The sequence below is a fragment of the Carex rostrata genome, chromosome 3 (assembly GCF_964058835.1).
Source record: "Carex rostrata chromosome 3, lpCarRost1.2, whole genome shotgun sequence".
Classification (NCBI taxonomy): domain Eukaryota; kingdom Viridiplantae; phylum Streptophyta; class Magnoliopsida; order Poales; family Cyperaceae; genus Carex; species Carex rostrata.
In genome coordinates this window covers 9,645,772-9,673,584 of record NC_135920.1, presented here as the reverse complement: position 1 = coordinate 9,673,584, position 27,813 = coordinate 9,645,772, and the positions used below count along the sequence as shown (strand labels likewise).

Below are 27,813 nucleotides of genomic sequence, written 5' to 3'. Positions count from 1 at the left end.
TTATCCGTTAATCGAAATGATACTAATATTGATGTTGATGCTATTGATGCCATACCGGAAAGAGAAATGGAAACTGGAGATGAATACCAAGGAATTTGGGAATCTGATGACTTATCAGATGGTGATGCAAATGTACCAGGTTTGTCCAGGGAAGAAAAATTCCCAATCAGGGGTCGGGGGAATAGGCATCCTGTCGCCACATTCAACGATACCACAGCTTTTGAAGAGGCTGACATTAGTTTCTTTGGTCCTCGTGTTGTATACAATCGTGAACTTGCCCCAGGGCAAGTCTATACCAACATAGATGAACTTGTAAAGAAAATTCACGAGACTCACGTTCACGGCAACTGGGAATGTATATTAGAAAAAAGGGAATCAAAAAGATTGGTTGTGATATGCAAAAATGCCCCTTGTTGCGAGTTTCGCCTTTATGCAACCCCTGCGGGTTCGGGGGAAGCATGGATAATTAAAAAGTGTGAACCACCTCATACATGCAAGTCTGCGTCCACAAGGACAGACCATTCAAACCTGACAGCATCACTAATTGCCGATGCAATTGAGGCAGACATTAAGTTGGATCCATCGATGAGCATCAAGGCGGTGGCTATGGCCGTCAGACACAAATACATACATGTAATCCCAAAATATAACAGGTTGTGGAGAGGTCGTGAACTTGCGATTTGCAGAGTATTCGGTAGTTGGAAGGATTCATACAACTATCTGACACCATTGCTCCAGGCTATGGCAAGTACAAATCCTGGCACCGTATTTCAGCGGTGGCATGGCCCCATTTATGACAAGAATGGAGTACTAATAGAGGGAGTTCAACAATTCAAGGGCATAGCATGGGCTTTTGGTCCTTGTATCCAAGCTGTGCCATTCATCAGACCCGTTATCAGCATTGATGCATGCTTCATGTCTGGCCGTTACGAGGGGAGGCTACTGATAGCATGTGCATATGATGCTGAGAACCAGTTGTTGCCTTTGGCGTTTGCAATTGTTCGGAAAGAGGATGGTGAGAACTGGGGATTCTTTATGCAGTTTTTAAGAAGACGGGTGGTTGGGCCAACAAAGTTTTTCTCTGTAATATCAGACCAGCACAAAGGAATAAAATATGTTTTTGATCGTGAAGAATACGGTTGGTCAACACATACTGGCGAGTGTGTGCACAGGTTGTGTATGCAACACGTTGCGGAGAACCTTAGCAAGGCAACCGGAAACGATAGCTGGGTCCTAGAAACATTCAGACGTAATTGCAAAAAGAAGAAGCCGAGAAGGGTGGAAGAGATGAGTAGAGAATTTGCAAAGGTATGTGTTTGTTGATTGTTTACATGTCTTATTGTACTTTGTTAACATATTTTTATTTTAATTGTTTACTTATATTATTTTATTTCCTTATTTATATGTAGTATATGCCGAAAGCAAATCTCTACTTAATGAAGGTGGGCAAAAATAACCCCAGAGATGTCGAAGAGCCACCAGCATACGAGAAAATATTTCAAGCACGTGATGGAGGTTACCGTTGGGGAATTATGACCACCAACGGTTCTGAATCGCTGAATGCAGTCTTCAAGGAGAGCCGGACGTTGCCTGTGGCTGCAGTTGTAGAAGACACTTTCTACAAGTTAAATACCTGGTTTCAGGAACGGCGTGCTAAGGCCGCAGAATTAATAAGGATGAACCAGTCATTTTCAATAAGGGTGGAGGAGAAACTAAGAAAACACAGGAACAAAGGTGCAACTATGACCGTGATCCCGATGGGTAATGATGGTACAGAATTCGAAGTGCACAATCCAAATGAGTACGTTCCTTCCAGCCGTAGAGCAGATGGCACTATGGAGTTTGTGAAGAGGGCTTTCAAGTACGTAGTGCAATTCCGAGAGGCAAGAGAGGTGACCTGTACATGCCAAGGACCCCAACTATCTGGAATTCCTTGTAGTCACGTGATGGCGGTATGCCGAGTGAGAAACTTCTGCGAGGATCACTATGTCGCTGACATGCATCGTACCGATTACCTTGCTTCTACTTGGGGTGGATCTTTCCATTCTTATCCTAACCAGCATGAGTGGCCTGCGTATGTCGGTGATAGAATACTCCCTTCAGAAGGATGGATAAGGAAGGGGAGGAGGAGACACAAACGTGCTATAATGACCATGGACGAGATGGGTGGTAGGAGGCCATCGGGAAATCAGGCTCGCCGTTCCGTTTCTGACAGGCGCAGGGCAGGTATGTAGCATTTTTCGGAATTAATTTATGATTTTATTATATTAATAACTGAATTCTGTTGTTATGTTCAGATGCCATAAACGAACACAATGAAAGAGAAAATGCGAGAGTTGTTGCTGAAGCAACTGGTAGAACACAACCACCTCTTGCGACCCAATCATCTAGTAGCCAAGGGTCTACAAGTACTGCTGCTCCTGCAGCTGACACCAGAAAATCTTCTCGTCTATTGGGTCTATTCCGACGTCGTGAAAGATGAACTTATTATTTTGCTTAGGTGAACTAAGTTATGAATATTTGTGAACTTCAGTTGTATCGTTGAACTTTAATTGTATTTGTGAACTTATTATTCCGACGTCGTGAAAGATACGTTGTAATTTCAGAAGACCATTTCGATGTAAAGCAGAAAAAACATAAAAACCAACATGAAATATAAAATAAAACTGCAATCATAATAAAGAGCTACAGTCCAAAATACATCATAAAAAAACTGCAATCATAATAAATACATCATAAAAAAACTGTATATGTATATATGTATGTGTATGTGTATGTGTATATGTATGTATGTATATATGTATGTATGTATGTATGTATGTATGTTTGTATATATGTATATATTATACATATATTATAAAAACCGAAAAAAAAAAGACCAACAAGCTGTCAGAACTTGAAATTTAAAATTTTAATAAAGGCCAAGTCTTTAATTTTTTGACAAATACCCTAAACAAAAAAAAACTAAAACTTCACAAATGAAAATATTAAGAAAAAAAATCAGATCTCTAAAAAAAAAAAAAAAAAAAAAAAAGTGGACCGCCAGGAATAGTGGCGGTCCGCTATAGAAGTGGACCGCCAGCAACCCTGGCGGTTTGGTTATATTTGAAAAAAATTAGATTTTGAGGTTATTTTTGTAAAAAACTTTTTTTTTTGGGTTATTAATAAAAATGGCCGGTAATATTTTACCTTTTTTATGTTAATACTGTCATCACTGACGTTCTGATTTTTTACATTGTGATTGTACGACATAGATTCTCTTGATTCCCTTCACAAACAATAAAAAACATTTTCAGGTCTAAATTACCCCGCCTAAGATATGTCAATATAAAACTATGAGTAGAACTAGGGTGCTCTTAAGCTCACCAAAGTTTTGGCGAGCTTAACTCTAAAACTCATCAAATCAATTTCAAATGACGCATCCGAACCGTTGAAACCCGCCTACCTTACGTGTACGTGTGATGCATCTACATGTGAAATTTTTAAACATTCGAATTAATTTAGTATAAAGTCAAGTGGTCAAAAAACGTTCAAAAAATGAATGCACTAAAATTAATTTATTAACCTTCTAATTTTGACCGCTTGACTTTATACTAAATTAATTCAAATGTTTAAAAATTTCATATGTAGATACATCACACGTAAGGTAGACGGGTTTCAACGGTTCGAATTCGTCATTTGAAATTGATTTTATGAGTTTTAGAGTTAAGCTCACCAAAACTTTGATGAGCTTAAGAGCACCCTAGTTCTACTCTAAAACTATATAACAAAAATGTTTAATTTTGAAATCCATATATTTTTTATTTTCCAACTACCCCATTTACTTTCACGCCAAACCTAAATTCATCGCTTTTTAAAAAAATATCCACACTTAGAGAGTCGTGCAGGTCTAAAATTCCTTGTTAAATTATGAACAAAAGAGAAATATAAAAAAATGGAAAAAAGAAACCAAAAAAAAAAAATGGAAAAAAAATCTTCACTGCATCCCGTTGCGTCAGATATTCCAACGTGACGATTTCTGATTGGCTCACGCATTATGTCACGACTCACGACTCACGAGCTGTCCCGAAGACGCGTTTCATAATTTACCATTTTTCTTTTTGTACGAAAGATGTTTTTTTTTTTTTTTTTGTAAAATAGAAAAAACACAGAAAACAGTAATCCTTTTTTTTATGAAAGAAAACAGTCATCTCTATCGACCATAGTTCACGGTCACACATCCGCAAGACATAAATTATTCGAAAACAACTGTTGTTTCCTTACGGTTCTTTACTGAAAGCCAAAGAAAACAACAACGCTTCAGCGGCCATTTTTATTAATATCCTTAAAAAAAAGAAATTTTAATACATTAAAATTCCTGTTAAAAATGTCCTAACCGCCAGGCCCACGGGCGGCCCAAAACAAAAGCGGACCGCCCATCCCACTAGCGGGGCGCCCCTGGCACGGGCGGTTCACTTTTCACTTTTTTTTTTTTTTTTAGAGAGATCTTAGTATTTTTATTTGAATAATTTTGTGAAAAAAAAGCTTTCTTATTTAGAGTGTATGCCGAAAAATAAAATATTTGATATATTTACGAAGTGATGTCGTAAATCTTTATAACTTTGATTTTTATTTTTTTGGTGAATTTTGATTTTATTTGTCAGTTGGTGAATTTTCAAAGTTTAATTTTTGAAAAAACTTTAAACAACCATAACTTTGGCTAGGAAATTCGGATTTACGCGTATGAGCACTTTTCGGAAAGGAGAGAACGGAACGGATCCGTTTTGTCCCGGTGAAACACCGGGCATCGTCGTATCGGAAGCATTAGAATTTCAAAAAAATGTCGTTTAGGGTCTCAAAAATTCAGTTTAAGTTTTCGTTCAACGGTAGGCATTAAAAAACAGCGATTTTCAAACCATCTTAATAAATAGTAAAAAAATTCAAAAAAATGTAAAATTTGGTTTCCAAGCACATTTTAATATAGATTAAACATCTAACGGTTTGGATCGGTTATTTGAACTTCAAAACTAGAGAACCGCCCTTCCCACGGGCGCTCCACTAGTGCTTCGTTTAATTCATGAAGTCGTAGCCTTACTCTACATGTATATATATGTATATTATATATATAATATATGTATATGTATATATTTATAATATATATATATATATATGAGTTAGGCTGGGGTGCTATGGATAGCATAGTGGCCTCCCGTGCTACGGCTCAATATTCAAGTTTTCAAAATCCAAACGGTCGATCCGAACCGTTCATCTTATTCTCCATATTAATATCTGCTTGGAGACCAAATTTTATAATTTTCTGAATTTGTTTACTATTTATTAAGCCACTTTGAAAATCGCTAATCCAACGGTTTTACTGTTTTGTGCAGCCACCGTTGGATCAACAATTTTGTAAAATACTTAATAAATAGTAAAAAAATTCAGAAAAATGTAAAATTTGGTCTCCAAGCAGATATTAATATGGAGAATAAGATGAACGGTTCGGATCGACCGTTTGGATTTTGAAAACTCGAATATTGAGCCGTAGCATAGAGGCCTCTGTGCTATCCATAGCACCCCAGCCTAACTCTCTCTCTCTCTCTATATATATATATATATATATATACACATACACACACACACACATATATATACATATATATGAGTTAGGCTGGGGTGCTATGGATAGCATAGTGGCCTCTATGCTATGGCTCAATATTCGAGTTTTCAAAATCCAAACGGTCGATCCGAACCGTTCATCTTATTCTCCATATTAATATTTGTTTGGAGACCAAATTTTATAATTTTCTGAATTTTTTTACTATTTATTAAGCCACTTTGAAAATCGCTAATCCAACGGTTTTACTGTTTTGTGCAGCCACCGTTGGATCAACAATTTTGTAAAATACTTAATAAATAGTAAAAAAATTCATAAAAATGTAAAATTTGGTCTCCAAGCAGATATTAATATGGAGAATAAGATGAACGGTTCGGATCGACCGTTTGGATTTTGAAAACTCGAATATTGAGCCGTAGCATAGAGGCCACTATGCTATCCATAGCACCCCAGCCTAACTCCATACACACACACACACACACACACACACACATATATACATATATTATAAATAAATGAGTTTATAAAAAAAAATTGTATATATGTTTATATGTTTATATGTGTATATGTGTATATGTTTATATGTGTATATGTTTATATGTGTATATGTTTATATCTGTATATGTGTATATGTTTATATTTGTATATGTGTATATGTTTATATGTGTATATGTGTATATGTATATGTGTATATGTGTATATTATACATCTATTATAAAAACCAGAATAAAGACCAAGTCCTTAATTAGTGTTATATTTAGATTTGTGATATCCAACTGACAAATAAAATCAAAGTTCACCAAAAAAATAAAAATAAAAAAATCAAAGTTATAAAGATTTACGACATCACTTCGTAAATATATCAAATATTTTATTTTTTGGCATACACTCTAAATAAGAAAACTTTTTTTTCCACAAAATTATTCAAATCAAAATACTAAGATCTCTCTATAAAAAAAAAAAAAAAAAGTGAACAGTGAACCGCCCGTGCCAGGGGCGCCCCGCTAGTTGAAGTGACCCGCCAGTGGGACGGGCAGTCCGCTTTTGTTTTGGGCCGCCCGTGGGCCTGGCGGTTGGGGTATTTTTAACAAGAAATTCAATATAGCGGCATTATTAAAATTTCTTTTTTTTTAAGGATATTAATAAAAATGGCCCACGCTTCAGTATTTTAGAAATTTTGATAATTATTTTGAACTATTTTATCAATAAGAAAATATCTTTTTGCATTTAATCTAGAAAAATCTCAATCATAAAAAAAAAAAACAATATTAGCGTTGTGAGCTAAAAACAAATCCATTAATTATTGTAGTCTATGTTTCGTTCATAAATTGTAATTTATATTATTTTATTCGTTGAATTTTTATTAATTTATGGATCATTTAAGTTGATGATATGAATTGTAAAACTCTATAATGTGATTAATTATTACTCTAAATAGTCTCTAACCTTAATAATTAGCATGAAATACTAATTGATCATTACAAAACTAGTATGGAGATTAAAAGTATGCAATATAGATTTGAATACCTTTTACTTAAAAAAAACAATAGAGGTGCCATGTCATAGTCAGCTGACTTTCCTCTTCTTTTCTTCCATTTCTTATGTGTTGAGATAAATGAGAAGGATTTCAATATCTTATCTTTTTCATACCTCATATTTTATATCTTTATTTTCAAAATATAAATTGTTTATCTGAACCATTCAACGTAATATTTATACTAAAATATGCATGAAGATGAAATTTTATATTTTTTGGATTTTTTTTTTACTATTTTTTAAGAAAGATACAAAATCGTTGTTTTTGAACCGTTCAAAAATAGTGATTTTCTACCCATCTTAAAAAATAGTAAAAAAAAATTCAAAAATTATAAAATTTCATCCCTAACTATATTTTAGTATATATCATGTTGAACAGTTCGAAACGACAATTTGGACTTTGAAAACAAAAATATAAAATATGAAGTATGATGAGGTATGAAAGACATTAGGCATTGGAACCCTCATTGAGAAGTATTCTTAGCAAAAAATATATATATATATATATTAATTTTATAACTAATTTTTGGTGGATACCAATAGAAGTACCATATAACCTTGGTGTTTTTTGAGGTTACCTTTGTGGCTTTGTAGTTGAGGTGATCGCAAGATTGAAGCAACTTAGATTTCTTACTACTAGAGAAATCTTGAAGTATATATCTCTTTAGATGATTCATTTTATGATTTAGAACCAATCAAAATGATATGTTAACTTTTTTTTGTTTGTTATAAAATTTTATAATTTTCTCTATATTGAAACCGTGAGTTCCTTCACCAGACATTTATGTTTGCACATTAGATATTATAGCTGAAATTTTAATTTTATCTAACAACGTCGTCGGTGCTAGACATGTGATGTTGCTACTTTAAACTTCATTAGATATTTTAGTCTCACATTTTGATTTTGTCTAATCGATTATTTAGGAGCACTCGATGCGATTTAGGTACTAAAATCCCGTTCGTAGTCAATTTTATATAGTTTAAATTATTTTATTATTATTTTATTAAAAGAAAAAAAGTGCTAATCAGCAAACTAAAATTTTCAAAATCAATAACTGTTGCCCTTCATAAAATAGTTTAAAAAAAACGTAAAAAGTATAAATTTTCTTTTGAGAATGCATGCTTCATGTGTCTTTATTATTTTGTGCATCAGTCAGTGTTTTAAAATATAATTTTGTTCATGCATACATAAGACCAATGCATAGTGCACATACAGTATGCAATTGCAGATACAAATTTGTATGCGGAAATATTGTCACACCCCAAATCCACCGGGTCTGACAGCCTGCCGCGTGTATCTATCAGGTATCACATATACACGCAAGGCAGTGGATCTTTTATATGCATTGCCAATATCCTCACTCGCTGTCTCCGTGTAATAAACCTGAAAAATAATCGGGAGGGTGGGGGTGAGAATAAATTCTCAGTGCGAATTTGCCACAGTTCAGACTATTGGACTTGCAATCAAACTCTACATTCAAAAATGAAACCCAAACAATAAACAATGCAAACAGATACATATAATCATAAATAACAGAATGCCAATGCACGACAACAGTTAATTCAACCTGCAACACAGTTTACGGAATTTTCAAGATGAGTTTCAAACACAACATATATTTTGGCTTAACTCGATTCATAACTCAGTTCATTAGGGCTTGTAGCAATTACAGATGTTCTTTCGAGCTGAACCATTATCAAACCCACATCTGTAGGGTTACTGACACCTACAGATGGCCAACCGCTGGACCCTTTATCTGACACCCATCTGCAATCGCTTGGCTTAACAGTTTATTAAGGTCTGGTTTGAATCATATAAAGAAAATCCTTTTTAGAATCGTTTCCAATATTCGTAATATTCAATTGACCTTCCAAATGCATTAACACGTAGGAGAATGCCACCGAGCCACAGACGTCACACAAGTCACCCACGATTTCCATTCACATCTCATACCATAATCACCCTCCCTCGTCCCAACTGGTACTGGGAACATCGAGGGCCGTTCACCTAAGGCCATAAGGATCCTGGAAATCCAAGTCAGCATACAGCCCGACTTGGCAAATTCATTGGATCCAAGTGCTTAACTTCGTAAATCCATTCACATACATTCACATACACAGTTCGTGGTGACTTTCAATCAAAAATCAGATCACAATAGATCAACATAACCTATAACCATACCAGCATGCAAATCATTCAATTCAGATCAATTCGAGTTTAATTTAATTGGGCTATGCAAATGCTCTACGCAATTCAGTGATGCAATCAATGATATTCAACATGACAAAACGAATACACAGTTTAATTCCTGAAAATAAAGTATCAAACAAGTCCAAGAATCCCGCACCTTATTATGACGAGCGTACCGCTTAATTTAAAGATCAGGCGTCTCGAATTGCCTCGCAAAAATCTGGCTCGACTGAGCCTACACCTATATTATACGATTACTTGGTTTAGTTCGGTTACATTCTCAAAACTTAAATTCCAAAAGCCGTCGTTTAATTCGTCAATTCTTTTATACCTTTCGGCTCGTTTATAATCATTTCAATTCAATTCCAATTCCAAATTTACATATATATATGGTCGGCCCTTTTGACGTATCAATTATTTTATTCCAATTCAATTTAATTAAAGGCCCATAATTTAGCAAGGGTTTAAGCCGCTAATTAACAATTCACAATTTACTCCAAGTCCATTTATAACATTTCTAATGCATAGGCTGGCCATAGCCTCAAACAATTTACATCTTACAAGTTGGCCCCTTATATTTATACAACTCATATAAGGCCTTATATTTTACAATTCCTACCCTTTTTTTTATCAAAATTTCCAAGGCTTGTATTTTGCACGAAACAACCCTCAATTTAATTTATTTACATTGTTGGTCCCTGTCAAGTCAAGGGCTAGTACACACACAAAGTCAGCACCATAAAACCAGCAAAACAGATACAAGCCCCAGGTCAGATCAGAACAGGCACATCAGAAATTAATAACACGACTCAAGCCTCAAGTCAGCACCATTTACCGGGAAAATCAACAACCCGAGCAAAGGTGTAATTAACTATAATTCCCTTTACAAAATCCTAACTACAATTCCATTTAATTCATACAAATCACTATGGTCATATATTTTACAATTCCGACCATTCATAAAATCATTTTGCAATACAACCCCTTATACTTAATTTATTCGAGCAATTCGATTGAGTCGGGAAAATCAACAACCCGTACTCGAAACTTAACAATTTCACATCCTACGACATTAATCAATTCATCAATACACACAATTCACGAATTTTAGAAATTAACCGCAAGAGAGGATGTCAAGAAAAGTGATCGGTTCCGAGGGTTTCGCCTCGCCTCGCGGCCATCTCACTCGAGCACAAGCAAGCACCATAGCAGCACCAAGGGAGCACCGGGACAGCACCAATCAAGCACCGAGGCAGCACCAAGCCTAAACCCTAGTTTCTAGGGTTTCAAGGGAGGGGAGGGGAGGGCAGAAACCGAGAGAGAGAGGGGGCGGCTGTGGCTTTTCCGAACCGAGAAAGAGAGAGAGAGGAGAGCAGTGGGGCGGCGGCGGCTGGCCGTGGCAGCGGCGAAAGGAGAGGGGCGGGGCCCCCTGTTTTTGGCGCTGCAGAGAAGAAGGGGGCGGGAGGGGCTGGGGCCCACGGACAGGGAAGGAGAGGAGAGAACGGGGGCGGTTCCGGTGGGGATCGCCGGCGACGGAAGAGGGGAGGGCGGGGCCCTCTCTGGTTTTGGCGGAGAGGAGAGGGAAGGGGGGGCGGGCTGTGGGGGGTTTTCTGTCACGGTTTGGGAAAGAGGAGAGGAAGAGAGAAGGGAGAAGAATGGGGGGGGGTTTAAATGGGACTGCTTTAAGATTCGTGTTGGATGAGATGAGGGGTTGATATAAATTCCAGAATTTAAATTACCATATTTAAGATCCGTGTTAGATTTAATCGGATGGTCCCAATAATTCAGCATTTCATTATGGTCTCTTTTAATTGGTTTAAATTTCGTTTCTTTCATAAATTCAAATCGAAAGTTCATAAAACTTTGTAACTATTTTTGTACATATAATTTGTGTATTTATCTCTAAATTTAAGATTCGAATAATTCGTTCTCAATTCAATTTATTTATTTATTTGCACGAATCTAATTAAATCAATTTCTTCTTTCCTGAAAATTAAAAGGAATTGTAACGGATTTCTAAGTTTCTAATTTACCGAATAATTATAATTTTATTCCTAGTGCTATATTTTATTTTATTTCTAAATCTCAAATTTTATTATACATAATTTCATACATTATTTATATTACGAAATTTTAGTTTCGTTTTAGTCGGTCAGAAAATTTCTGAACGATCGTTTAAATTAATTAAACTTTTTATTTAAGCCAATTGATCGATTTATCCATTTAATCATGTTTTAAAATTTCGGAATGTAACAAATATATATGTTATTTTATTATTCGTTGTTAAAGAAATATAGATAAAATAAAACTAATTTATATCACAAAGATTGTCTAGATCGATCGTTTCTACTCATTACAACATCCTTATGGGTCAAGGGTTCAAGCCTATACGGTACTCAATTCTTTTATGGGCCACATGGAATATTATGCATCTTAATGACCGCATATGCAGCCGCATATTGAAATATGCACATATGAGACTGCATGATATTCTAAGCGCGACAACATACGCATATACGATCAATGCGGTTGAATTTAAAAATACTGACTTTAATGATGCCTCTACTTTTTAATTTTCTAATAATATTTTTTTAAATTTATATTTCAAAATAAAACAAATAGATGTGATCTATATTATTTTCTCTACATTTAAAAAGAAAATTTATGAAGAATTTCATGTACCTCAAAAACATCGAAATTACGTATTTCCCGCTCTGAAATTCTTAATATCATATTTACCCTTCTAAATTTCAAGAACCGGCAAATTTATACATTTTATCATTTTTTTCTATTGAAATTCATTTTAAATTTATGAATTACATGTTTTATCCTTCATTAAAAAATAAAAACTAATAGTATGTTTTCGAAAAATGTCATTCTTCTAATTAGCCGGTTTCCGAGAGAAAATGGCTCAATTCTCTACTTTTGACGCTTACATAAGCATATACCTAAATGTCATTGCGTAAGCGTCAGAAGTAGATAAATGAGTCATTTTCCCTCAAAAACCGACCAATTCGAAAAATTCCATTTTTGAAAAACATACTACATATTTATTTTTTAATGAAGGGTAAATGGGTAGTTAAAAAATTTTAAATGAGTTTCAACAGAAAAAAAATTAAAATGTGTAAATTGTGAGTTTTTGAAGTTCCAAATGATAAATATGAAATTTTCAACTTTAGAGGAGGGAATATGTAATTTTGAAGTTTCTGAGGGGTATGTATGAAAATCTCCCAAAATTTTATTACATTTCAATTTAGTTTAAATATCAATCAATAAGTTAAAAAATTAATGTCCAGAATTTATCCATATTAATATATTTAATAAACTCTTAATATCGACCAAAACAAAGTCGAAATGTTGAAATATTTTATATGTGTGTAGAGAAAATGATATAGATCAAATCAAATAGTTTTTTTAATATTTATGTTTAAAATTTTAAGTTATTAACGTTTAAAAAAAAGAGGAATTATGGAGGCACAAAAAATAAAGATATTTGAACTTTCATCTTTTAGTTTTTTATTTTTGAAAATAAGATAGGGATCAAGCCTCTAATCTTATATTTTATGGTAAATTTCGCTGTAGGTCACTAAACTTTGTTATTTGTCACGAATTGGTCACTCAAGTTTGATTTGTTTCTTTTGAGTCACTCAACTTTGTTATTTGTTCCAATCAAGTCCCTCTATATTTTTTCATCCAAAATTTTAACGGAATATGCTAATTCCGTTAGTATTTTGGATGGAATATGCTCATTCCGTTAATATTTTGGATGGCATGAGTATATTCCGTTAATTTTTTGGACGGAATAAGAATATTCCGTTAAAATTTTGGATGGAAAAGTATAGAGGGACTTAATTGGAACAAATAACAAAGTTGAGTGACTCAAAAGGGACAAATCAAATTTGAGTGACCAATTCGTGACAAATAACAAAGTTTAGTGACCTACAGCGAAATTTACCCTATATTTTAACTTTCATCTTTTAGTTTTTCGACAATATTTTAGAATGCAAAACAAAAAAAAAGAGTACCTTCGATTTAACTTTCATCTTTTAGTTTTTCGACAATATTTTAGAATGCATAACAAAAAAAAAAAGAGTACCTTCGATAAGCAAAGCATAGGGGTGAAAACAAAGTCGGATCATCTGCTCCGTATCCGTATCCGGGTTTCATCCGAGTTCTGATTTTATCGAATGCGGCTGAATCCGGATAATTCTTTGATAAGAGAAACAACTCGGATTTCAGATTTTACCGAATACGGCTGAATCCGGATTTCAGATTTTACCGAATATCCGCTTGTATCTGGAACGCTTCTTCTGACCCATTATATTCCGCTATCTCACTACGTTGGCTGCGGTTCGGAAAGGCTTATATATTAACCATATTTATTTTCCTTTTCAGTTGTGGGACTAAAGTTATTTTGAAGCATTCAGACAGACGTCACAGACCTAGCTAGCGCCTTGTAGGGAAAGAAAAAAAGTACCTTCAATTACTTATGCCTAGAAAGACTGGTAGATATTTCTCCGATCTAAACTTTAAACCAGTAAATATATTTTCGATCTAAAAGTAATATTTTTTGAGAAAAGGTTTATTCTACTCGATTTTGTCCACCATTTGTTCACAACCTTATCCGTTCCCGTCTAACTGTCTTTTAACGGAAATCTATTTTTCTTATCCAATTCGACAAATTATAAAATCACGACAGAAATATTTTTCTCCAAAATTAGCTTTCCCATCTTCTCCTATCTTTCGCTCTCCGATCAAACTCGTTACCACAGGATGAATCAAAAAAGGATGATCGGATCTCATCTCTCCCTTCTTCTCCTATTTCGTCGTAATTGTTCATTTGGCTGCCTCTCGCCTCTCATCTCTCCTCTCTCTCACCTCTCTACCGACGACCGCAACGGCAATGAGAGTGGATAAGAAAGAGATGATCAGATCAGATCGGAAGAATAATCTTGTCAAACCCCACGGCCACGGGTCGTAACAGTCCCCCGCCGTAAGCATACAACGCCGTGTATGCTTACAAGGCAATTACACAGTTCAAACACAACAACAAGCAATAGAAACAAGTTTCTAATATAAAATCAGAGTACACAGTCTGGACAATAAATAATACAACAAAAGTATGTGGTCCAATGAGTAAGAGTGCGAGAGATGGTTATAGGTACTTCATTACCTTCATAGATGACTATAGTCGATATGGTTATGTGTATCTTATGAAGCACAGGAGTGAATCTTTTGAGAAATTCAAAGAATACAAGAATGAAGTAGAGCACCAACTTGACAAGAGAATTAAAGCCCTACGAATTGATCGTGGTGGTGAATACTTGAGTAATGAGTTTAACACATACTTGAAAGAGTATGGTATCATACCACAACTCACTCCAACCGGGACACCACAATGGAATGGTGTCTCTGAGAGGAGAAATCGAACATTGCTTGATATGGTTCATTCAATGATGTGTCAAACGGAACTACCTTTATATTTTTGGGGTCATGCACTCCAAACTGCGGCTCATACACTAAATATTGTTCCATCAAAATCTGTCGACAAAACTCCACATAAGTTGTGGATGGGCAAACCACCCAACATATATTTTCTCAAAGTTTGGGGTTGTGAGGCATACGTCAAGCGTATGATGTCAACAAAACTTGAGCCCAAAGCGGATAAGTGCTTCTTCATTGGATACCCAAGAGAAACAAAAGGGTATAGCTTTTGGCACAAGTCAACGAATATTATATTCGTTGAGAAGGGTGCAACATTCTTAGAGAAGGAGTTTCTCGAAAGAATCAAAAGCAGTGGGTGGTCATGAGATGAATGATGACATTCAAGATGATCATGAAATACCACACGAAGCTCCTTTAATCAGTGGGAGTGCATGGAGTCAAGCTTCAAAAGAAATTGTTGAAGAGACTCAGACTTCAGCACCAAGTGTTCGTTCAACTCGAGTTGAGCTCGAATCTATTCCGCAAGAAATTGTGGATAAATTTCAGGAAGCCCAAGATGAGTCACAAGAACACAGAGAGCTTAGAAGGTCAACAAGGGAAAGAAGAAGACCCGAATTTTACATGGGTCTTCATGAAATCTTGGTAATGGATACCGAAGATCCCTTGACCTATGAAGAAGCAATGGAAAGAAAAGACTCCAAAGCATGGCAGGAAGCCATGGGATCCGAAATACAATCCATGTATGACAACCAAGTATGGGACTTGGTAGATCTTCCTGGAGGAAAGAAAGCCATTCAAAACAAATGGGTTTTCAAGAGGAAGATGGACATGAATGGTAACATGACAACCTACAAGGCAAGACTTGTAGCAAAAGGTTTTAGTCAAATCCAAGGGACTGACTATGATGAAACCTTTTCGCCAGTTGCTATGTTTAAATCAATTCGGATTATGCTAGCTATTGCCGCATTTCATGATTATGAAATATGGCAATTGGATGTCAAAACAGCTTTCCTAAATGGAAAATTGGATGAGGATGTGTACATGGTACAACCTCAAGGTTTTGAAGATCTGAAAAATAGTGGCAAAGTGTGCAAGCTTCAGAGAGCCATTTATGGCTTGAAGCAAACATCAAGGAGTTGGAACAAGCACTTTGATGAAGAGGTAAAAACTCTCGAATTCATTCAAAGTAAGGAAGAACCTTGTGTATACAAGAAGGTTAGTGGGAGCCATATCATGTTCTTGGTCTTATATGTCGATGACATATTGCTAATGGGGAATAAAAAATCTTTGATGGAGCAAACAAAGAACTCATTGAAAACAATCTTTTCAATGAAGGACATGGGCGAGGCTCAATATATCTTAGGGATTAAGATATATAGAGATAGGTCTCGTAGGCTCATTGGTCTAAGTCAAAATATGTATATTGACAAAATCTTGGAAATGTTCCATATGAAAAAGTCTAAGAAAGGAAATATACCAATGAGTATGTCTGTGCAACTTAGCAAGTCACAGTGTGCAACAGCACACGAAGACATTGAATACATGAAGAATGTTCCCTATGCTTCAGCCATAGGTTCCATCATGTATGCTATGACTAGCACAAGACCCGATGTCGCGTATGCTCTGAGCATGACAAGTAGTCATCAAGCTTCACCTGGTCCTGATCATTGGACTACGGTCAAGAATATTCTTAGGTACCTGAAAAGGACCAAGAATAAGTTTCTTGTCTATGGTGGTCAAAGAGAGCTCATTGTAAAAGGCTACACTGATGCTAGTTTTATAACAGACCCAGATGATAGAAGAAGGCAAAATTTCATTGTTATGGGTTGACACCAATAGCAACACAGCTGATCCCTTCACTAAGCCCTTACCATAAGCCAAAAACGAAATTCATTTCGAGTCCATAGATCTACAAGATCATGGAGATTGGCTTGAAAACTAAAAATGACTTCTAGTTTTAGAGTTTATGCATTTATTATGTATATGAGAAACTTTAAAAAACAAGTGGGAGACTGAAGGATGTGTGTTTTGAAAGTTATCTTTTAATAATAATTTATGTGTTGTTCATGATTTTATTACGAATATTATTATTCTTGTTCCTTGAGATTTATATGTTATATCTTTGAAAGTATTCAAGAAGATGCTCTTGGTCTTGAATCATAGAACTCCTAAGATGAGAAACATTTAATCACTAAATAAGTTCACAATCGTGGTAATTAAGGAGGAACATTAATTACCGAGGAAGATTGTCATGTAGATTAAAATACATTGAAGTTCTATAGATGTTGATAAAGGATTATCATTTAATTACATGAATATATAAAATGTATATTTTATATATTGAACATGACCTAAATGAATGGAACATTATATGGATTGTGTTTTGTGTCATTAATGTTTCCATTGTGTCTTTAGAATCTTAGATATGAGATGTGTATGTTTTTCACATGAGAATCATATAATGTGATTGCTATTTAAATACTATCTTATGATAGGAATAAAATAGCAGTTCGTTGTGTACAACTTGTGCGGGAGAAATCTATATGTTAATATTATCATTGTCCCTCAATTTGAGTTATGATATTACTGGGCCCCTTGGTAAAGTGGAATTATATCGCATGCAATATAAATGATGTAGTTATAATTATAATTCACTTGAGAGACCAAGAAAACGAATATAATGCAAAAATGACACGATCCTATTTTGCATATTATTCATAATATCATGTGACAAGGATAGACACAAAATTAGTGGATTGAGTAAATGATTACTATGCCGTTTGGATAACTATAATGTAATGATAGAACCTCTTATAGTCAATAATATAAAGTTGTATATTATTGCCAAGATAACATAGATCCTCTATATGGTCACACCAACTGAAGAGAAACAACAAGTATTTTACATTTCATAATGATGTATAAGATAAAATACATGTGATGAAATGCTAAAATAAAATGTCATAATATGACATGCTTAGACCATAAATAAATTTATGAAGTTATGCAAATATTATTTGGTATAATGTTTGAATACATTATAAGAATAATATAAATATTGTATAATAGAATAATATGAATAATATTATTTATTCATAAATTAATTTATTGAACCAACCATAAGATGAGATTAAAGAGAGCATGAGATGGCTAAACAAGGCTAGTGGCATTTGTGTAATTGATTCAAACCTTACACAAAGGGTTGTCCTAACCCTTGCCTATTTAAGGGGGCTCATTTGGGAGAAAAACATGCTAATTTTCTGCCTATAACCCTTGCCAAAATCAGCCCCTTTGAGCAGCGTTTTTCCTTTCTCCTTGACCGAAAGTTGAGAAGCTTGCTCTCTCATCTTCTCTTGTTAGGTTTAGCCACCAAGAAATCAAATAGTTTGTTGACTTAAAGATCAAGAGGTGGTTGTATCTAAGCCTTGAACTCCACATCCATCTATCTAAGAGGTGTGGTAGTTCGTTGTTTAGGTTCAAGGTGAACCAAGAGGTGCTTTCAAGAGAACGGCGGTTCCAAGAGATCTAGAAGAGAAATCGACTTCCCTCTAGCAAGAGATTTGACAATCTCTTTAGGTATAAATTATTATCTCCTCTTGTATAAGAAATGAATAAATTTATTTATTTTTATTTAGTACACATTAGGTGCTTAATGAAACTATTAAGAAGTTTCTTGTTTGCTATTGTCATATAAATAACGTCCTTTGTGTATTGAGCCAAGTGGTGATAGGAAAAATTTTAAATTCTCACAACATAGGCATACACATGAAATCCTACAAATAGATCGACACAATCAACAACCATACCAGCATGCAAATCACTCAAGTCATATAAATTCGAGTTTAATTTGATTGGGCTATGCAAATGCTTTACACAATTCAATGATGCAATCAATGATATTCAACGTGACAAACAAATACACAGTTTAATTCCTGAAAATAAAGTATCAAACAAGTCCAATTATCTCGCACCTGATTATGACGAGCGTACCGCTTAAATTATGGTTCAGGCGTCTCGAAATGCCTCGCAACGTCTTGTTCGACCGAGCCTACACCTATATTACACGTATACTAGGTTTAACATTGGTTCACGATCGAGAGGTTTACTCGAGTTACTTCTAGGGCTTATACCTTCTTTAATCAATTCCTATGCTTTTGGTATCAATTCGTTCAGTTCATTATTTCTTACCAAAATCCTCTAAAACCTCACACAATCTCATCTAGGTCCTCGGGACCATACAAGCTCTCAATTGGGTAACCATTCACTTACTAGTTCACCAATTTGGTTCTCGTAACAATTTAGTTTACCGTTTGGTTAAACCATAATTTGGTCAAAACCTCCAATTAACCGTTAATCGTTCTAGAAATTCAAGATCAGGAGGCAACCCTACCGATTACAAGTCTAATTGGTTGGGTTAAGCAAATTAATTCACGATTATGCCCAATTTCAATTTTGGCACAAAACCCTAGAAATCAAAATCCACAAATCGGAAGAAATCGGGAAAAAGATTGACAAATAAACCAGTAAGGAGTGTGGAGGAACTAATCCTCGAGCAATTTGAACACAAATCTCGAGTTTAAAACGAGAATCTAAGAAATCGAGAAAATTCGAGGTTTAGAAAGAGAAAAAGAGAGAAAAGAGAGAAAAGAATACCGAATCAGGGAGTTGGGAGAGATTCACGGGCGCTTACTCGGTTCCAGTTTCGATTTCTCGCAACAATCGGGGGTTTGAGAGGACCGGGAAACTCTCTCGCTCTTTTTCTCTCCCTCGGGTGAAGTTTCACTTAAAAATGCGGAAAGGAAATGAAGTGGGAGAGAGAGAGAAATCAGATTTGAGTTTTAGGGTTAAATCACCCTGAGTGCGGACGCACCCATCCGCAGTGCGGGTGGCTTCAGCCGCACTCAGCACTTAGTCGGTTTAAAAACACAGAAAAATATCTCAGTGCGGATCGTTTCATCCGCAGTGTGGGTCAACCCATCTGTACTCGGGACTTAGACAGATTTCAGAAAATGAAATTAACACAGAAAAATCCCTGAGTGTGGACGCACTCATCCGCAGTGCGGGTCACTCATCCGCACTCGGGACTTAGGCAAGAGTTCAGAAAAAGTCCGAGCCTAATGCGGATGCATTCCACCCGCAGTGCGGGTCAACCCATCCGCACTCAGCACTTAGCCGATTTCAGGAAAGTTCAGGTCAACACAGAAATTCATGAGTGAGGACGCACCCACCTGTAGTGCGGGTCAATCCCATCCGCACTCAGCCTATAAAGTTTAAAAATCTCAAAATTTCAACGCGGTTTCGATTCACACTTAACTTACTTACTTAGATGAACCTTAATTAAGGTTTTAAACTCCTATTTTGTTAGCACGATTTTCGATTCTTGCTTTTAATTCATTTGAATTTAATTGTAAAAATTTCGTAACGTAACAAATCTGGATCGGCCGCGACGGCAACGAAATCGTAATTGTTGTTTTTTTGTATTTAGCTTAATGGAACCTTCAATCGTGGAGCGCGATCGAATAGAAGTTGTTTTTGTTGAAGAGCACGGCAAAATTCAAATCTAGTAAGTTATTTCTGTTGAATTTGTTATTTTCGTTGTATGCAGTAACAGATCTAGCATTTCCAATAAAATCTGGAGGAAAGAGATGATAGAGAGGCGATATGGAGTATTGATTTGTTAATTTTACTGTATTGCCCCGTTAATTTTACAGTATTCATCTTGTAAAAATCTGGAGAAAATAGATGATAGAGAGGCGATATGGAGTATTAATCTGTTAATTTTACAGTATTCATCTTGTCATTTTACAGTATTCATCTTGTCATTTTACAGTATTCATCTTGTGGAAATCTGGAGGAAAGAGATTTTATAGTATTTATCTTGTAATTTTACAGTATTCATCTTGTGAAAATCTGGAGGAAAGAGATGATAGAGAGGCTTCTTACTCATCTGAACAAGATTCAATTGAAAATTCTACTGTATACAAGATTCAATTTTACAGTTCTGTTGATTCAATTTTACAATATACAAGATTCAATTGTAAATTTTACTGGAGTATTGATTTGTTAATTTTACAGTATTCATCTTGTGAAAATTTGGAGAAAAGAGATGATAGAGAGGCTTCTTACTCATCCGAACAAGATTTAATTGAAAATTCTACTATATACAAGATTCAATTTTACAATTCTGCTGATTCAATTTTGCAGTATACAAGATTCAATTATAAATTTTACTGTGTAGAAGATTCAATTTTACAGTATACAAGATTCAATTGAAAATTTTACTGTATACAAGATTCAATTTTACAGTATACAAGATTCAATTTTACAGTATACAAGATTCAACCCAATGCGGACGCTAATAATTAACTCTAACTGCCAATAACCGCTAATAACCGCTAATAACTAACTCTAACTACCAATAACTTCCTATAACTATAATTTCCGAAAGTCCAGTTTGAAAGTACATTTATTTTGTCCTGTTGTGCAAGTTGCAATCTTTTTCTAACTATCATGGGACCACTTCAAATAGTTGTTGGATGTTTTGTGATTAACTGATATATTTTATGTGATATATTGTATAATTATACAGCATGTAGAAGTAATTTTACAGTATTCGCGCAAGTTAAAGCTGTAAACAAATGGTGAACAAAAGACTGTGAACAATTAGACGCTTCCATATTTTTTTTGTCCGATTGCCTTAGATCCTTCATGAATCGGACAAACTTTAAGACTTCAAATTCCTTACCTTAATAGCCACATAAAATTCCAAACAAGCTTATTAAAAAAAAAAAAAAATTAGCTAGGTAGATTTGTATTAATTCAAACTTGAGATCGATAAAAGCTCTACTAATCCATCTATGCATCGAAAAATAAAATTACTCTTTCTATATTCTATATATTATTTTATAATATTTTCTATGAACAAAAAATTCTCCACATTCACTGCCTCGGTACTGCCAGTTTGAATGTACAGGATACATGCTGTTTCTACGTGTATCTGCTAACCTACACACAAATCCAGAAATCAGAATCAGCTTGTAATTAGAGCAAGCCGTATGGCCCACATGCCACATACTCTAGCAAAGAAGTATCCTACTATTCTTCCTGGATATTTGGTATTAATTCGAACTATTCAAAATATATCGATCCGTTTAGTCAGATTACCTATATAGTAGTTAAACAAAAATTGCTGATGGGGCGGGACCTCACCAATCGTGTTAGTTAATTTAGAACAGAGATAACAAAAGGTCGGAATTAATACTGGCAACAAGATCAGGTATTTAATGATCCGAGACACCTGGCAATTGCAATGGGAGATAACGTGAGCAATGACCCCATGGGCATGGCTTTATGTTTATTTATTTAATTACTGTCTCCCGTCAGTCTTCATAGTTTTCTTTCTGCAATCTCTTATAGAGCCCTGTTTTGTTTTTGACCTATATGGCTTAAAAAAATTGATTTACGTGTCGCATGAGCAATGTGCATGCTAACCACTTAGAAATTTTTTTAATATGCAGTGTGTACTTCTTTGCATCTCACACATTTGGTTGGAGTCTGAATTGGGAGAAGTTGTTGATGAAACAGGGAAGAGATTATTTATCTAAATGTTTCAAAGTCATTTAGCTTCATTCATATATTCTGAACAAATTATTTTTTATATGTGATCTATAATGTTTTGTTATGTATATTAGAAAGATAACCACGATACGCAACAACGATTAAGGCAATGACATTAATATACCCTCTCATTCAAAGTTACTATTTGATGGCGTGATTCTACCAATTTTCCATATACTAGGAACACTTTTCAAATGTAGAATTTTATTTGTCGGAAAATTAAAATTTCAACAAATGTCAATGAAACTTTTAACTAGAAAATACTAAAAATAAAGAGCCGATATATTGATTTCTTTATTTATTATTTTTATTATTCGCTTTGATTTTTATTTTACTAGCTATTCAAAGAGAGCCATTTCACGGATGGATTTACTGAAGGCAAACTTGATGTGCAGTTGAGTGTTTTTGTCATTTACATTGTTTGCTTTGTTATTAACATTAAATGTGCCGACAGTTCGTCAGTATTTGCCGCACGGAGTGCTAGAAGTGCATTGAACATAAGAAGTTGGGATGTTGTCTGTACTAGCAAAGATCAAAGAGGTCTGAGAGTGTTGGATCTGAAACTTATAAATAAAACTTTACTGGTCAAATGGTGAATGAGATTTTTGGACAATATTGTTCAAGAAAAATGAAAAGACATTATTGTCTGTAAATATGGGTCTAGAATTTCCCCTGGAATTTGCTCTCCATTGTGAAGAGGAATTCTCAAAGATCATTCTATTGTAGGATATGGATTTAATAAACAAATTGGCAATGGTGTTACCACTACCTTTTAGTTGGATAGGTGGTGTTTTGAATTCTCATTGCAACATCAATACCATAATTTGTTGTCTATTGTGCAAAACAGATTTATTTTTGTTGCTTTTGCTTTTTCTAAATCTTATATGCATTTGGATTTTAAGAGGCAACTTACTGACGTTTACTTGTCAGAATGGATGCAATTGAAAATATCCTTTTCACATTTCACACTTGATGATATTTTGGTGGATAAGCTAGTTTGGAGATGGTCCAATAACAACCTTTTTTCTGTAAGCTCATTTTATCAATGGCTTCAATATGGAAGTATTATCATAAAAAGTATCTAACTATTTGGCAGTCAAAGCTTCCTCTTAAGATCAAGATTTTTCTTTGACTTATAAGACAAAACAAAATTCTTACCAAAGACAGTCTATCTAATAAAGGTTGGCAGAGTGACAATTCATGTGTCTTTTGTTCACATCCAGAAAATGTTGATCACTTATTTATTCATTGTTCTTACATACAACTAATATGTCAATAGATTGCCAATTTCAACAACTTTCCTTTTCATTTTCAAACTGTTGAGGAGTTGTAGCTTCTAGATGTTGTTATTCCTCTCAAAGATAGATTATTACTTGTGTTAATTAGAGGTAAATACTTTAGACTGTATGGTTATAAAGAAATAAGGTATGTTTTAATGGAATCGAATCAGTCTCCATTAAAACCTTAGGAATGAGAATACTGTCTTTAACTTCTTTTTGGTGCCAGACAAATAAAGATAACTCTTTATTTAAGTTCTCTTATATTACCCTCTGCTGTCAAGGATCTCCCAGATCAGCTCTTGACAGAGAAAAAGGAAGCAGTGTCCCTACTCATTGCCATGTCAGAGATGAGAGGGACCTACCGGAGGATGTTGTTGCCACTCAAATGCCTATTGGAGTGGATGGCCCTCAGGTCCAATGTCTGAAAACAACCAAGACAAGGATGATGATGATCTTTCTATAAATTGGAGTGATAGGATTGAAGTCTTAGTTTATGTTATGTTCGATGTTTCAATATGAAATTGTTGAACATTCACAATGTTATATCCATAATGACATCGTAATAACATCTTCCCATGCATATAATGTTAATTTTTTCATCATGTCATTTCTTTACAAAAGGATAAAGACATTACATTTTTTTTTATTTCATCAGTTTTCTTTAGATTGGCATTGTGATTCATAATGTAATACATATAGATTATATAATAGATCGTGCTTCATCCCTAGATCCGCATTCAACTCAAGTCTCTAATTCGTTAAATTTCAGGAGAAAATGCTCCAATGTATCGTTTACTTCATTAAAAGTTGGTTTCCCTAATGAAATAATGTCAAATTATAGTCGCAATAGTATCTGATGCCAACTGTAGTGATTATCTAATGCCCAATTCAAGTCCGGGAAAATTAAGTATCAATCGGACTAAGGTCCATCAAGTTAGACTTGAGACTATGGGTTAGAATGTTTGTGGTCAGGTCCGATATTAGTTGTTTCAATTAGTATGCACAATTAGATACGTATGTTGACAAGATTCGATGGTCAAGGCAAATAATAGAGTCCCATCAAGTTACGGAAGAGGAGGCTGTCCGATGGCCATCAGATCACTTTTGTGTTCGATGGGTTATCTCACCCTTAGATCTGCTTTAAGATTCGTGTGTACGGATTTTAAAGCAGACACAAAATTGCGGACGCGAATCCTAAAACAAATCCAACATTGAGAGAACTCATTGAACACAAAAGTGATCTGATAGACGTTGGACGCCTCCTCTCCCTCAAGTTACACAAGCTACCAACTTTTTTTTTTTTTCTATTCTAACCAAATACGATAAAGAGAAGAAAGGTAAAAGATTCTTCTTTTTACTATCAAGTGAAAGAATTTCTCAAATAAAAAGTATTAACAAAATTGACCCCAACCCCCCAACTCTATAAACCCATTCCACGAGCCAGTCATATTTTTGTCACCATAAGTTCGGATACGTGTATCCCTCATTTGCCAATTGACAAATCCTAACACGCCAACCAATCTCCATATAAATCCCAAAAGAAGAAATTTCAAGAAGATTCTCATCTTTCAGTCACTAGAATTGCGAGCCTCTCTCCTCTTAATCCTTCTGCTAATCTCCTTTTCCAGTTCTTCAACCCCACCCACCTCCTCCAGTTCCTAAAATTATTATTAAGAAAACAAAGGAAACAAACAACAAGTCAAGCACCACACAAATTTTTTGATTAAAAAGGTCAAAAGACCCATCTTCATTGAAGAAAGCACCACACAAATTAAGAGCCAAGTAAAAGACAATTCCAATTTGTCCTCGATGGTCTGCCTGAATTGTAAAAAGGAACAAAGTTTAATTATGAACCACTTACCTTTGGTCCCAGAAACAGCCCGTATGGCACCCCAGCGAACTTGTCCGTGTGGTGTATCTGCAACCACGCACATCATTAATTTCTCCGTCAAATACAAAACTTAACCAATATATAAATTTAATTATACACAGATTTTCTATAGACATAATCTTGTGGCAGGTCCGCCAGCTATCATTCAAACATTCAATCCATTGCCAGGTAGGTGACTCAGCACATGTTATACCATAGAATATGTTCTATAAGAAACCTGAGAGCCAAAAGTACACTCATGAATAAGAGATACCGAGGCGGTTTGGAAACAGGCAACAAACCTGGTGGGCAGCGGCGACTCTCCGGAAGTAGGGCACGTTCTCCACGGGACCCACCGGGAATCGCCGGTGGACCAGCCCGTCGTGGACGAACATGTATGCGATACCAAACAGAGTAATCCCTAGGCCCTGTAAAAAACCGACACGTGGACATCAGATTATTAAATCCATCATTATCCCATCTTTCACGTCTATCTTAACAAGTGGATTGTTCCCTACATCCCTTGCTTGCTTGCTGCTATTTGATTATTGGTATTAAAAAACAAAGCATGGTTTCATGTCGCACTCCCATGCTATATTGCTATCAAAATTAATAAGCACCGTATTAAATAAAGTACGTTAACATAGAGGTGAGGTGAATCTGTCAACGAGGTTGAAGTGATATTTTTAAAAAACAGAGAACAAATAGCCCTTTACTCAGCAGTCAAAACTCACATCTTCTCCTTCATTTACATTATTATTATTTTTAGAATCAACAGTCAAATGTTAGAGGAGAATTGGAGAAACGTACTGCTCCAAAACAGAGACCGGGAACAAGGCCACGGTGGAGGAAGCCGTAAGACATGAGAGCGATGGCAGGGACGGCGTTTATAATCGCAAAGATATCGTTAAGCTCGAACGGGCCATCTCTAGGTCGGTGGTGCGATTCGTGCATGTGCCACAGAGAGGCGTGCCACAGTGCTTTGTGCGCCCATCTCGCCCAAAACTCCATTCCCACCTGAGACGAAGCAAAGCAAAATTCAGACTAATCCTAACTGACAGTGTGAACAAACTAAGATTTTTTTTTTGGTTACATTAAGTTAATAGAATATTTTCATTGGCCAATAAACTCATCCGTTAAAAGTGGACCAATCTCAACTAATGTGTAGTGACTAGGAGTCGACTTATTTTGGAAATTAAAATTAAAAAGAAAAACACAGAGAGAGAGAATCTTTTTAGTCATGCTTACCGCTGCGCCTACAGAAAGAGCAAAGGTACCAAACATTTCAGTCATCGGCACCTCTCCTCCCTGTTTATCACACCAAATAAGTTACAAAAAAAAAACACATTAAAATTGGTATATCAAATGATCTCATATCAAGAAATTGAAATAAAGAAAAAGGTGAGGAATAGAGTACGGACCTCCATTTGCCAAGCAAAGCGATAGTAGACGGCCAAAACAGCCATTGAAGTGATACCCAAGGTGGACATCACAGCCGCAATCAGGTAAGTTTTTCTCTCCGATTTCTTCCTGGCGATTCTTTGAGCAATCTCCTTCCCCACCTCTAGTTCCTCCATCTTCGATGCAACAGTATTCGTGCTCAATTGTTCATCGATATCCACAGAAACGGAGTCTTCATTTGCATATTCACCCGTTCTCTCCTTCTCCAAGACAAAGCAGATGGGCGTATCTCGGCACCGCGTATGCCGCAGTGGTTGCGCGCGAATAGATAGCGGCGCGAAGAGAAGCAGTCGGCCACCAGAAATGAGGTCGGATGTGACCGGACGGCGTGAAACGGCGGCGCGAAAAGTGTTTGTTCTGATGCTGGTAGTTACGGCGAGCGACATGGATTTCGTGTTTCTTTAGCTGTGCTTTTCAGATTTTTGGCTTTTTGGGCAACACCAATCTTGGAAGGTTAAAAAAATGAGGGAAACTAGGTACAATGTTTCGGCCTCGGAAAGAGGCACCGCGAGGCGAATGGAAACAGCTGATTGGAGCTTGGAGGAGGTTTGAGAGAGAGAGAGAGTAAAACGCACAGATAGGGGAGGTCTCTTCTGGTCTCGTCTGGTGTGGGTGTGTGTGTGTGGGGGGTTTTTAAAGAGCGACTCCTCGGGCTAGGTGTCAATTGAATTGTGACCCTCGTTTTAGTTTAGTGAAAAACAAAGCTTTTTAATACTTTTTTTTAATACTTCACTGTCAAGAGAAAATCAAGACTTAATGGTTTCATGACGTGGGCCATACTTTGAATTTCATTGACTATTAATTATTTTGGGTCATTCAG

The 27,813-nt window shown here is 35.5% G+C and overlaps 1 protein-coding gene across 3 annotated transcripts; it reads right to left on the bottom strand.

Moving 5' to 3' along the window:
• Window positions 1-25,000: 25,000 nt before the first annotated feature.
• Window positions 25,001-27,593, bottom strand: LOC144551355 (beta-carotene hydroxylase 2, chloroplastic-like). 3 transcript variants are annotated; one of them, XM_078299302.1, is made up of 6 exons: window positions 26,954-27,583; window positions 26,781-26,840; window positions 26,343-26,549; window positions 25,835-25,960; window positions 25,524-25,580; window positions 25,001-25,320 (listed from the first exon to the last, which is right to left on the bottom strand). In XM_078299302.1, the coding sequence occupies exons 1-6, from the start codon at window positions 27,377-27,379 to the stop codon at window positions 25,231-25,233; spliced, it is 966 nt and encodes a 321-aa protein (XP_078155428.1). In that variant the 5' UTR covers window positions 27,380-27,583; the 3' UTR covers window positions 25,001-25,230. The 3 variants fall into 3 exon arrangements, with proteins under 3 accessions (XP_078155428.1, XP_078155430.1, XP_078155429.1); XM_078299304.1 differs by lacking the exon at window positions 25,835-25,960 and having other exon boundaries at window positions 26,954-27,593; XM_078299303.1 differs by lacking the exon at window positions 26,781-26,840 and having other exon boundaries at window positions 26,954-27,588.
• Window positions 27,594-27,813: the final 220 nt, after the last annotated feature.

Coding starts and splice junctions, on each gene's coding strand:
- LOC144551355 (XM_078299302.1), bottom strand. CDS start 27,379: ATGTCGCTCGCCGTAACTACCAGCATCAGAACAAACACTTTTCGCGCC. Junction 26,550..26,780: donor CTCTTTCTGTAGGCGCAGCG/GTAAGCATGACT, acceptor GCTTCGTCTCAG/GTGGGAATGGAGTTTTGGGC. Junction 25,581..25,834: donor GAGTCGCCGCTGCCCACCAG/GTTTGTTGCCTG, acceptor GCGTGGTTGCAG/ATACACCACACGGACAAGTT.